Source organism: Hemitrygon akajei, chromosome 10, assembly GCF_048418815.1.
Source record: "Hemitrygon akajei chromosome 10, sHemAka1.3, whole genome shotgun sequence".
Lineage (NCBI taxonomy): Eukaryota > Metazoa > Chordata > Chondrichthyes > Myliobatiformes > Dasyatidae > Hemitrygon > Hemitrygon akajei.
The window spans coordinates 90,406,340-90,420,355 of NC_133133.1; the positions used below are offsets into that span (position 1 = coordinate 90,406,340).

A 14,016-nucleotide genomic window follows, 5' to 3' on the forward strand; every position below is an offset into this window, starting at 1 on the left:
ACCCCTCAGTCACCTGTGCTTCAAGGAAACAAGTACTAGTCTGTCCAGCTTCCATAAATCAAACAGTCTAGGCATGATAACATATACATATTTTCTGCACCTTTTCCATATTAATTGTATTCTTCATATAGCTGGGAGTCTAGAATTGCACACAATACTCGAAGTGTGGTCCTTACTAATGATGTGTACAGTTACCACATGATGTTCCAACTTGTGCCCTGACCGGTGAAGGCAAGCGTGCCAAATGCCTTCTTCAGACACCTGAATGCCTATGTCATCACTTCAATGAACTTTCAGCCGATTAGATAGTGTGGATGTGGAGAGGATGTTTCCTATGGTGGGGGTATCCAGAACTAGAGGGATGTTATCTTTTAGCTCTGTTCTAAAGAGTTGTCTCAAAATTGAGGGGCAACCCTTTAGAACAGAAATAAGGAGGATCTTTTTTAGCCAGAAGGTAGTAAATCTGTGGAATGCTCTGCCACAGACTGCAGTGGAGTCCAAATCTGTGCATATATTTAAGGCAGAAGTTGATCATTTCCTGATCGGTCAGGGCATTGAAGGATATGGCGAGAAGGCAGGTGTATGGGTTGAGTGGGATCCGGGATCAGCCATGATGGAATGGTGGAGCAGGCTCGATGGGCTGAATGGCTTGGTCCTGCTCCTATGTCTTATGGTCTTATGGCTAGGTTTTCCTGCCCTGCAACACCCTAGACTGCCTCATCATTTAATATGCAATCTTGCCTTGGTTTGCCTTACCAAAATGCAAAACCTCACATTTTAGTCAGAATTAAACTCCATTTTTCATTCATTAGCTCACTAGGCTAGTTGATAAAGATTATGTTGTAATCTTAGATAACCTTCTTCACTGTGTACTATTCCACAGATTTTAGAGCTACTGTATCTATACACATATCAACCATGCCATCTGTATTCTCATTGAAAACATTAATAAAAATAACAAACAACAATGGACCCAACAATAATCCCTGCAGCACACCAATCTTTGTCTCCTATTGTCAAGCCAATTTTGTATCCATCTGGCTAGTTTTCCTCCATTTCATGTGATCTACACTTATGGACCAGCCTACTTTACAGTAACTTGTCAGAAGACTTTGCCTACCCAATGCTAACCTCATCTATCTTCTTGGTTATATCTTCAAATAAAACACCATCATATCCATGAGATACAATTTCCCACACACAAAGCCATGATATCTCTAATCAGTCCTTACCTTTCTAAGAGCATGTAGATCCTGGCCCTCACAATCTCCTCCAATAACTTATCCACCATTGACACAAGGCTCACCGGACTATCGTTCCCAGGCTTAACCTTAGAACCTTCTTCAAATAAAGGCACAATATCAGCCATCATCCAGCTTTCTCGTACCTCAACTATGGCTATTGATGATACAAATATCACTGGATACATTTGGCTATTCCGTGGGAATTCATCTATTGTTATGCATTTTAAAAACTATGACTGGAATACTGTGAGACACTAGTTATCAATAATCCATTAAAGAAAATTATTTCACCAGAAACGGTTGTAACGACCTTACTTGAGCAGTTCCCAAAGTTTTTGCAATCGAAGCATCATTATGTGACAAATGGAATTTGCCTGCTGTTTTATTTCCTCGGCCTTATATTTGTAACAGAGGTATGATGTTTTATTATAATATCGTTATATTTCCATGTATTGCTGGTCATCACTTGTGCCGTAGGTAGGAAAGGGGAAGAGGTCCTGAAACGAGAGTATAGGGAGTTAGGAAGGCAGTTAAGAAGAAGGACCGCAAAGGTAGTAATCTCGGGATTACTGCCTGTGCCACGCGACAGTGAGAGTAGGAATGGAATTAGGTGGAGGATGAATGCGTGGCTGAGGGATTGGAGCAGGGGGCAGGGATTCAAGTTTCTGGATCATTAGGACCTCTTCTGGGGCAGGCGTGACCTGTTCAAGAAGGACGGGTTACACTTGAATCCTGGGGGGACCAATATCCTAGCGGGGAGGTTTGCTAGGGCTACAGGGCAGACTTTAAACTAGTAAGATGGGGAGGTGGGAATCAATTTGAGGAAACTATGGGAGTGGAGGTTAGTTCACCAGTAGAGCAAGTAAGTAGACAGTGTGTGAGGGAGGAAAGGCAGGTGATGGAGAAGGGATGCGCTCAGCCCGAAGATGTAGGGGAGAAGAAAGAAAAGGATAATAAATTTGAATGCATTGTTAGGGATGAAAAGAGAGTTGGAGGTGGAGAGTATCTTAAATGTATCTATTTTAATGCTAGGAGCATTGTAAGAAAGGTGGATGAGCTTAAAGCGTGGATTGATACCTGGAATTATGATGTTGTAGCTATTAGTGAAACATGGTTGCAGGAAGGGTGTGATTGGCAACTAAATATTTCTGGATTTAGTTGCTTCAGGTGTGATAGAGTAGGAGGGGCCAGAGGAGGAAGTGTTGCATTGCTTGTCCGAGAAAATCTTATGGTGGTGCTTTGGAAGGGTAGATTAGAGAGCTCCTCTAGGGAGACTATTTGGGTGGAATTGAGGAATGGGAAAGGTGTAGTAACACTGATAGGAGTGTATTATAGGCCACCTAATGGGGAGCGTGAGTTGGAAGAGCAAATGTGTAAGGAGATAGCAGATATTTGTAGTAAACACAAGGTGGTGATTGTGGGAGATTTTAATTTTCCGCACATAGATTAGGAAGCTCATTCTGTAAAAGGGCTGGATGGTTTAGAGTTTGTGAAATGTGTGCAGGGTAGTTTTTTGCAACAATACATAGAAGTACCGACTAGAGATGGGGCAGTGTTGGATCTTCTGTTAGGGAATGCGATAGGTCAGCTGACAGATGTATGTGTTGGGGAGCACTTTGGGTCCAGTGATCACAATAGCATTAGCTTCAATATAATTATGGAGAAGGACAGGACTGGACCTAGAGTTGAGATTTTTGATTGGAGAAAGGCTAACTTTGAGGAGATGCGAAGGGATTTAGAGAGAGTGGATTGGGTCAAGTTGTTTTATGGGAAGGATGTAATAGAGAAATGGAGGTCATTTAAGGGTGAAATTATGAGGGTACAGAATCTTTATGTTCCTGTTAGGTTGAAAGGAAAGGTTAAAGGTTTGAAAGCACCATGGTTTTCAAGGGATATTAGAAACTTGGTTCGGAAAAAGAGGGATGTCTACAATAGATATAGGCAGCATGGAGTAAAGGAATTGCTCAAGGAATATAAAGAATGTAAAAGGAATCTTAAGAAAGAGATTAGAAAAGCTAAAAGAAGATACAAGTTTGGTTTGGCAAATAAGGTGGAAGTAAATCCGAAAGGTTTCTATAGTTATATTAAAAGCAAGAGGATAGTGAGGGATAAAATTGGTCCCTTAGAGAATCAGGGTGGTCAGCTATGTGTGGAGCCGAGGGAGATGGGAGAGATTTTGAACGATTTCTTCTCTTCGGTATTCACTAAGGAGAAGGATATTGAATTGTGTAAGGTGTGGAAAACAAGTAAGGAAGTTATGGAACCTATGACAATTAAAGAGGTGGAAGTATTGGCGCTTTTTAAGAAATTTAAAAGTGGATAAATCTCCGGGTCCTGACAGGATATTCCCCAGGACCTTGAGGGAAGTTTGTGTAGAGATAGCAGGAGCTCTGATGGAGATCTTTCAGATGTCATTAGAAACGGGGATTGTGTCGGAGGATTGGCGTATTGCTCATGTGGTTCCATTGTTTAAAAAGGGTTCTAGAAGTAAGCCTAGCAATTATAGACCTGTCAGTTTGACATCAGTGGTGGGTAAATTAATGGAAAGTATTCTTAGAGATAGTATTTATAATTATCTGGATAGACAGGATCTGATTAGGAGTAGCCAGCATGGATTTGTGCGTGGAAGGTCATGTTTGACAAACCTTATTGAATTTTTTGAAGAAGTTACGAGGAATGTTGACGAGGGTAAGGCAGTGGATGTAGTCTATATGGACTTCAGCAAGGCCTTTGACAAAGTTCCACATGGAAGGTTAGTTAAGAAGGTTCAGTCGTTAGGTATTAATGCTGGAGTAATAAAGTGGATTCAACAGTGGCTAGATGGGAGATGCCAGAGAGTAGTGGTGGATAATTGTTTATCGGGATGGAGGCCGGTGACTAGCGGGGTGCCTCAGGGATCTGTTTTGGGCCCAATGTTGTTTGTAATACACATAAATGATCTGGATGATGGGGTGGTAAATTGGATTAGTAAGTATGCTGATGATACTAAGGTAGGAGGTGTTGTGGATAATGAGGTGGGTTTTCAAAGCTTGCAGGGAGATTTATGCCGATTAGAAGAATGGGCTGAACGTTGGCAGATGGAGTTTAATGCTGAGAAGTGTGAGGTTCTACATTTTGGCAGGAATAATCCAAATAGAACATACAGGGTAAATGGTAGGGCATTGAGGAATGCAGTGGAACAGAGAGATCTAGGAATAACAGTGCATAGTTCCCTGAAGGTGGAGTCTCATGTAGATAGGGTGGTGAAGAAGGCTTTTGGAACGCTGGCCTTTATAAATCAGAGCATTGAGTACAGAAGTTGGGATGTAATGTTAAAATTGTACAAGGCATTGGTAAGGCCAAATTTGGAATATTGTGTACAGTTCTGGTCACCGAATTATAGGAAAGATATCAATAAATTAGGGAGAGTGCAGAGACGATTTACTAGACGGTAGACGATGTTACCTGGGTTTCAGCACTTAAGTTACAGAGAAAGGTTGAACAAGTTAGGTCTCTATTCATTGGAGCGTAGAAGGTTGAGGGGGTTTTGATCGAGGTATTTAAAATGTTGAGAGGGATAGATAGAGTTGACGTGAATAGGCTGTTTCCATTGAGAGTAGGGGAGATTCAAACGAGAGGACATGATTTGAGAGTTAGGGGGCAAAAGTTTAAGGAAAACACAAGGGGGTATTTCTTTACTCAGAGAGTGATAGCTGTGTGGAATGAGCTTCCTGTAGAAGTAGTAGAGGCCAGTTCAGTTGTGTCATTTAAGGTAAAATTGGATAGGTATATGGACAGGAAAGGAGTGGAGGGTTATGGGCTGAGTGCGGGTAGGTGGGACTAGGTGAGATTAAGAGTTCGGCACGGACTAGGAGGGCCGAGATGGCCTGTTTCCGTGCTGTGATTGTTATATGGTTATATGGTTATATGGTTTCATAGAAGAACCTAGATGTGTTATATTTCAATTTGTTTAATGAGCAGAGTGATGTCTGACTCCACGTGATGGAGTCAGGTCAAAGAGATGAACTTCATCTGCATTGTCATTCTGTGGATCAGTTTTATACTGTAATCATTTTAAATCTCTTACTCTGATTCACTTAGTTCTCAAGTTCATCTCTGTTTATCCATCAAACTGGCTCAGTTGTTAGATACATGCAACACCTGATCCTACATCTCCTCTCTCACCACCATTCAGGGCCTCAAACTGTCCTTTCAGTTGAGGCAACACCTCACTTGTGAATCTGTTGGGGTCATCTACTCTACCCTTGCTTCCAGTGCAGTATATCGGTGAGACCTGATATAAATTGGGGAATCACTTTAAAGAGTACCTTCACTTTATCCACCAGAAAAGGTGGGATTTCCCAGTGGCCACACATTTCAATTTACTTCCCATTTCCATTCTGACATATCAGTCCATGGCTTCACCTATTGATGAGGCCACACTCAAGCTAGAGGAGCAATACCTAATATTGTGTCAAGGTAGCCTCCAATCTGATGGTGTGAACATCAATTTCTCCAACTTCAGGTAATTTTTACCACATCTATCCTTTTCCATTTCCCATTCTACTCATCACCTCCCTCTTTTTTATTATTATTACCCAGTACTCATGGTTTTTAAACCATCAATTCTTCCAGTTTCTGCCATTTTTAACTCAACCACCTTTCATTATGCAAAAAAAAAATTACTCAACTATTTTGCTGCACTTCAACAGGTAAGTAGTCATCTTGGGGTTGTTTGAAAAATACCTTGTCACCACTGTTATGCTTTGTAAACTCAGAAACATTAAACTGTTGTAATGTGAGTATTATTAAAAGTAAGTTAATACTACCGGGGTTGGCGGGGTCTTTACTTCCGCTCTTTTTACTCCCAGTATGCATTGTATATAATTCCTCCACCCATGCCGCACGAGGTACCTGGAAGCCTCTGTATTGTAAATATCATTTGCCGTCCCAGATAAAGATGCTCTTTTGGCCATCAAGTTGTCAAGTGGTCTTTTTGTAAAGTAGAAGTTACCACATAAACCACTTGCAAGAAAAGATAGGCACCCAAGAAAACAGGGGTTGCTTCATTTTTTGTTACTTTAAGCAAGGGATGTGAATATCACAAGGTAGTGTCATGACATACACAATTTATGTCATTTTATGTATAACCCTAACGAATTATTTAAACAAACAAGTGCTTAATCAATCACTTTATTTACAATATTACTCAAATACTGCTGAAATATTAAATACAAAACATTACCTTACCTGGCATGATGCAACCGGTCTGTATGCTCTTCAATGGCATCTATAGAAGCTTGTCAGGCTTTTAGATGCTGTGCCAAATCTGTGCAAACTTCTAAGAAAGTAGAGTCTCTACTGTACCATTTTTGCAATAGCACTTATGTGCTGGACCCAGGACAGATCCTCTGAAAAGATAACTTCAATGAATTTGAAGTTACTGACTCTCCACTTCTGATTCCCTATGAAAACTGTCTCATGAACCTTCGGTTTCCTCCTCCTGCAATCAATAAAGTAATGGATGCCCTTGCCTTCAGAGAGCCGGTGGAGGACTTAGAGGCTCTGATTGACCAGTCTATGCGCCTGAATAACCATCTGACAGAATGCAAGTGGGACTACGTCAAGAAGTCAAAGAAGGCTAGCCCAAGCCTGGCTTCAATGCATTACAGTTTCACTTCCCAACCTCGAACAATGACCAACCCTTCTGCACAAGACCCTGTCGAACCAAAGCAAATCAGCTGCATTAGACTCTGCTGATGAAAGGTTGAGGTTGCTGCTACAACTGTAGTGAGGCAAGTCTGGTGCACCTGAATGTCCGAAGCTGCAGCCATCAGGACAACTACAAAGATCATTCTGTGTCTGTGATGGTAGCAGTTGGTACTCACAACCTACAAATTTTGATTTCACGCTGAAGACAATCACCTGGGGTAAAAAAAAAAGGTAAAAGGTGATTGCCTTTGTGGACTCTAGGGCAACCTGATTATTTCCTGAACTTGGGGACAATTCATTAGCTCAACGTACTTCTGCAAAAATTGAGCCAGCATTTGACCGCAACTGCCCTGGATGGTAGACTTCTTGGGTCCGTGTAGATCCTGCAGCAGACATCGGTTCTGTGAATGAGGATAGGGGAGTATGCAGAGGGCATTTGTTTCCATATAATTGATTCTGCTCACATACTCCAATTGTCAAGCACCTTTGGCTGTCCAAGTATAACCTTTCTGTGAACTGGGAGGAAGTGAGAATCATTGCATGGTCAAATCTTTGCAAGAGAGAATATCTTTAGTTTGGTGTTCTGACCCCTGGACTCTCTCAAGACCAACAATTAACAAGGAGTAGACTTTTTTTTAATTTTTTATTTTTTTCTATTAGTTTTTCAAAACATTTTACAAAATTAAAAACCCCAAATCCCAATGAGGAGCATTAATACAGAGCAAGGTTAAGCATACAATAACAATATGCTACACAGGAAGAGAACTTAACAAAAAAGCACCTAAATTAAAGACAAGTGAGCTTAGTGTCCTCCCCAAACCCCACAACACAAGAAAAAAAAACAATTCCAGACCAACCACCACACAATATAGAGAGTATAAGTCCGGACAGTCAAACTCCCAGACTGTAAATACACTTAGCAACAGAGGATAATAATGCCTACTACCAGAAAAAAAAAGGGAGCTGAAAGCAAGGGACTGAAAAGAAAAAAAAAACCCTAGTCAAGAGGAAGGTTATGAAAGTACTCGATAAAAGGCCCCCAGATCTTATGGAACTTTAAATCCGAATTGAGAACTGAATAATGAATTTTTTCGAGGTCCAAGCAGGCCATAATGTCGTTAAGCCATTGCGCATGAGTGGGCGGGGCAACATCTCTCCATCTAAGGAGGATCAAGCGTCTCGCCAGGAGAGAGGCAAAGGATAGTATTCGGCATTTGGTCGGACCCAGACATAAATCTGTCTCGCCCCAAAAACCGAACAGAGCAATTTAGGGGTTAGGTTCTAGGTGCTGATTCAGAATACCCGATAGTGTAATGAAGACATCTTTCCAGAATTTCCCCAAGCTAGGACAGAACCAGTATATATGGATGAGAGAGGCCACGCCCCTCTTGCATTTATCACAGAGCGGACTAATGCCAGGGTAGAATCGAGATAGTTTAGATTTAGACATATGGGCTCTATGAACAATCTTAAACTGTAAGAGACAATGGCGAGCACAAAGAGAGGTTGAGTTAACCGATTTGAAAACTGAGTCCCAGCTCTCCTCGGATAAGGAGATATTTAAATCCTGCTCCCAGGCCATTTTAATTTTATCCACAGGGGCCCGTCATAAGGCTGCTAGTTTATCTTGGATAATTGAAATTAACCCTTTACCTAGTGGATTAATGGAGAGAAATAGGTCCATAGCATTTTTCGCAGGCATTTCAGGAAAGTTAGGAATTAAAGGAGCAGTAAAGTGTCGGATTTGGAGATATCTGAAAAAGTGAGCGTTAGGCAGGTTGAACTTAACAGAGAGCTGTTGAAAAGAAGCGAAGCGGTTATCAATGAAGAGATCTTCAAAATGTCTAATGCCCTTCCTGTACCAAACATGGAATGCTGAATCGAACGTGGTAGGTAAAAAAAGGTGATTATGTGCGACAGGGCTAGAAATGGAAAACCCCTGGAAACCATAGCATTTCCTGAACTGAGCCCATATACGCAAAGTATGTCTAACCAGAGGATTAGCTATTGATCTGGGCAGACTGCTAGGGAGTGCAGAGCCAAGAAGTGCAGATATAGATAATTCTTTAGTGGAGCTCAACTCCATTGCCACCCAGTTAGGGCACTCGGGTTGACCGTGGAAGAAAGACCAGAAGGCAGCACAACATATATTAGCTGCCCAGTAATATAAGCAAAAGTTAGGTAAAGCCATGCCACCCTCTTTTTTAGATTTTTGGAGGTGGATTTTATTAATTCTAGAGCGCTTATTCTGCCACAGATATGACAAAATAATAGAGTCTAAGGAATCAAAAAAAGATTTAGGAATAAAAATTGGGATAGATTGAAATAAGTATAAGAATTTGGGGAGAACATACATTTTGACAACATTGATACGACCTACCAAGGACATAGATAGAGGTGACCATTGTACCAGACTCTGTTTTGTGGCATATGAAAGGTTGACAAAGTTTTCACGAAAGAGATCTTTAAACTTCTTTGTGACTGTAATTCCAAGATAAGTAAATTGATTATGGACTACTTTAAAAGGGAGATCTCGAAACATTAGTTCTTGCGCTTCTTTATTAATTGGGAAAAGTTCACTCTTATGTAAGTTGAGTTTATAGCCAGAGATCTGCCTAAACTGGTCAAGAAGTGAAAACATTAAGGTTTTCCTTACATAGAGGTAAGGATGTAGACGGATATGAGAGAAATAGTGAGTCATCAGCATAGAGAGAAACTTTATGCTCAACACCCCCTCTCCAAATCCCGGTCAATTCAGGACATTTTCGAAATGCTATCGCCAGAGGTTCTATAGCCAAATCAAAGAGAAAGGGACTTAAGGGGCATCCCTGACGGGTGCCATGTTGAAGATTGAATACTTGGGATTTCTGAAAGTTAGTTAGAACAGAAGCAGTAGGACACAGGTACAGCAATTGGATCCAAGAGATGAAACTTTGGCCGAGGTCAAATTTTTCTAAGACTGCAAAAAGGTAGTTCCACTCTATACGATCAAATGCTTTCTCCGCATCAAGGGAGATAACACATTCTGGAGTCCCAGTTGGAACAGAGTATAAAATATTAAATAGACGCCGAATGTTAAAAAAAGGGAGACGGTTTTTAATAAAGCCTGTTTGGTCATCAGAGATAATGGAGGGAATAACGGTTTCTAATCTATGAGCCAACACTTTAGCTAAGATCTTTACATCAACATTGAGCAGAGAGATCGGCCTGTATGAGGAACACTCTGTTGGGTCTTTGCCCTTTTTTAAAAGAAGAATAATAGATGCCACATTGAAAGAGGGTGGCAATTTGCCGTAGTTAAACGAATCAGATAGTACTGAAAGTAACTGAGGAGAAAGAAGTGAGGAGAATGATTTATAAAATTCCACACGGAACCCATCAGGTCCAGGAGATTTCCCTGAGGACAGTGCAGAAATTGCAAAAGATATTTCTTCTAGTGATATAGGCGCATTAAGTTTGGCTTTGTAATCAGATGAAAGTGAGGGGATATTCAGATTCTGTAAAAATTGATCCACAGAGATATTGTCATTCAGGGATTCAGAGGAATAAAGCCGAGAATAAAAGTTTTTGAATGCGTCATTAATTTCTAAATGATCCGATGTAAAGTCTCCGTTCTCCTTCCGGATCTTTGTAATATGTTGTTTGGCTTTAGAATGCCTCAGCTGATTGGCTAAGAATTTACCAGACTTATCCCCATGAATATAAAAGCGGCTCTTGCTTTCGAGAAGTTGGCGTTCGACAGGTTGAGTGGACAGAAGGTTAAATTTAGTTTGGAGTTCAACGCGCTTCTTGTATAATTCAGGGTTCTTAGTTTGGGCATATAATTGATCCACATCTTTAATCTGGTTAATGAGGTCTCTCGATCTGCACGGGATCTTCTATTGAGATTTGCTGTGTAAGAGATTATTTGACCCCTCAAATATGCTTTCATGGCATCCCAGACAATCTGGGATGGCACTTCAGGTGATGTATTAGTGTTACTGTCGATGCAATGCTCCTCAGACAGGATGAAGAGGTCAATACTCCCCAATGCCATTAGGCTTTACAATTCAACTGCCAGGACTTAAGAACTTTTTAAAAGCTATTATTAATGCTTTTTTTGAGTTAGTGATTTAGATGCATATCATATTATTACTGAGTTAAGTATTGTATGTAATGAGTTTTTGCTACAACAAGTGTATGGGACATTGGAAAAATGTTGAATTTCCCCATGGGGATGAATAAAGTATCTATCTATCTATCTATCTATCTATCTAAAATAGAAGGTTATCTGGTCTTTAATAAATTTTACGAAATCATCATCCGATTATAAAGTTGAATCAAACCGCCAGTGTTTGTTCCTCTGAGGGAGACCGGGAAAGTTCAGAGAGAGGGTAATTGGGGCATGGTCAGAAATCAGTATACTCTGATAGTCACAAGTGTGGGCAAATGGGATAAGTTGGTTATCGAGTAGGAAATAGTCAATTCTAGTGAAGGTATGGTGAACATGTGAGAAAAAGGAATAATCTCTCTCCGTAGGATGGAGGAAATGCCATATATCAGAGATACCAAAATTAGAGAGAAACGACTGAATAGCTAAGGCAGATTTGGTAGGTGATCTGGGAACAGAGGACCATCGGTCCAGTTTAGGATCCAACCAACAGTTAAAGTCACCACCCAATATAAGAGAGTATGAGTTTAAGTCTGGTAGTGAGGAAAAAAACTGTTCAAAAAAGTTAACATCATTAAAGTTGGGGGCATACAGGTTTGCTAGTGCAACTTTAGTGTTATATAGTTTACCAGAAACAATAATAAAATGGCCATTTGTGTCCGATATTTTATTATGGAGTTCAAAAGGAATATTTGAGTTAATAAGAATGGAGACTCCCCTAGCTTTAGCGGCAAAGGATGAATGAAAATGCTGACCCGCCCACTTGGACAGAAGCCGGGAGTTATCGAAACAACGGATATGAGTTTCTTGGAGGAAAGCAATGTCAGCTTTGAGTTGTTTAATATGTGAGAATACCTTCCTCCTTTTAACAGGGTGGTTCAGTCCCTTTACATTCCAGCTCACAAATTTAAGTGCACTAGCCATTATCAATTACTAATGCATAAAAGGCAGCAGGCATATAAAAAATCAAGTGGTACAATAGCAGTCTGGGAGCAGAGATGTAAACATAGATTTGTAAGGTCAAAATATAAACATGTCCTAAACAATAAAGAAATGTTGGAACTGGAAAACTCACCCCACTCACACAACCCAAAACTAGACGGCTACCAAAACAAGTAGCTAGCTCTACCAGAGAAATTAACCCAAATACAACTTCCAGATCTGTGTCATTGACAGCAGTTCCGTATAAATGCTATAACAAACAGTAACTAGTTTATGCACTAGAAAACATAACTACAGATTAGAACACCTTCTGCCGGGATATACAACTTAATACAGAGCGAATCGGAAGAAAATCAAAACTAACCTACCCGCGAAATATTGTAGAAGAATAAAGTAAGAGAAAGGGAAAAAAAAGGTAAGAAGGAAAAAGAAAAAAAAGAGGAAGGGGAAAATTATAAATTCAAGACGAGTATTTATCAACCGTTTACCGAGAAGGGAGAAAAAAACATTCAGAGAATGGAAAAAAAGGGGATGAAGAAAAGAAAAAGATAAAATAAATAAGTATTTAAAACAGAGGAAAAATAGATCAGCAGTTGAACTGTGAACCGACAAACAGGGAGGCCTTCACTAAAGACTTCAAACCTCCAAAACAAGTTAGATTTAGTTGTAGAACTCTGTAGGTAAAGTTATACAGAGGTAAAAATAGATTACACACACACCAAATCCCGGGAGAGATTGTCAATAGCCTTTAGAGTTTCAGTGAATAATGTCTGAGTGATTCAAGTGAATTCCGAGTCCAGAGAAAGTAATTTTACTACGAGTACTTATCCACCATTTTAGGAGGTCCGATCAGATTCCGAAGATGACTGGATAGCCGGAAGACTTGCCACAAACGCTTCAGCTTCCCTCGCTGATTTGAACCACTTGAATTCCCCGGTATTAAACTTGATTCTTAGGTCAGCAAGATTACGAAAGGAAGGTTTGAAACCACGATCAAAAAGCACTTTCATTACGCCTTTATACTCAGCGCGCATCTTTAAGGTCTGGGGTGCAAAATCTTCCACAAAGCGAATGGTTGTATCCTGGAAAGAAAAAGAGCCTCTGCGACGTGCCTCCACAATCAGACTGTGTTTTACCTGGTATTGATGGAAACACAGGATTACTGGTCGTGGACGGGATCCCAGAATTCCGGGAGAGACATGGACTCTGTGTGCCCGTTCCAGCTCGGGCGGGTTTGGAAGCAGATCCTTCCCGAATATCTCACAGAGAAACTCGGCGAAAAACTTCACGGTTGACCCCTTCTCAGTTGCCTCTGGTAATCCCAGAATTCTGATGTTGCAGCATCTGCTGTGATTTTCAAGATCCACCATTTTGGAAAGAAGTTTATTAGATTTTTCCTCTAAGCTGGAACAGAGAGTCTCCAAATATCGAACCCGACTTTCTAAAGCTTCAGAAGTCGAATCGATGCGAGATAAGTGTTCAGCATGTTTGTCCACTTTATTGTTGATCTGATCCAGTTTCTCTTCTAACTGTTTGAAAGCGGTTTTAATTTCCTTTAAGATTTCGTCTCGGAGATTTTCAAGCGCCTCCATCGTCACGTCCGACGAGGTCGTAGTTTCTTTTCTCCCGGATTTAGAACTCTTGCTAGACATTGTACGTTAGATATATTCACAGGCAAGTGAGAGATACCGAAATAATTCCTAACTAAGCTTTATAAAATGGAGACATTTAGTGCAAAGGTAGCGACAGTAACGGAACAAAAGTTCGGAGCAGCTAAGCGATCGCCATCTTGCCGGAAGTCTTGACTTTTGCTTAGGATAAACAGAACTCTTTGGGAGATCCAGTCCTGCCTCCGAGGGCAGATAATCTGGCTCCAGTCAACAGGACCGTGAAGGTCCTGACCATCTAGTTGTGGGTGCGCTGGAACTGGAGAGAGAGGGTCTCTAGTTCAGGAGCAAGCCAAATAGCCTCCCAAGGAGGTATCCAAGA

General features: G+C 40.7%; 1 protein-coding gene across 2 annotated transcripts in view; it reads left to right on the top strand.

Moving 5' to 3' along the window:
* LOC140734530 (sodium- and chloride-dependent neutral and basic amino acid transporter B(0+)-like) overlaps positions 1-14,016 on the top strand; it is an 85,475-nt gene that overhangs the window by 57,934 nt on the left and 13,525 nt on the right. For both annotated transcript variants that reach the window (XM_073058615.1, XM_073058616.1), the window contains exon 10: positions 1,539-1,657. In XM_073058615.1, coding sequence (XP_072914716.1) covers positions 1,539-1,657 — 119 coding nt within the window. The remainder of the gene's footprint in view (positions 1-1,538; positions 1,658-14,016) is intronic.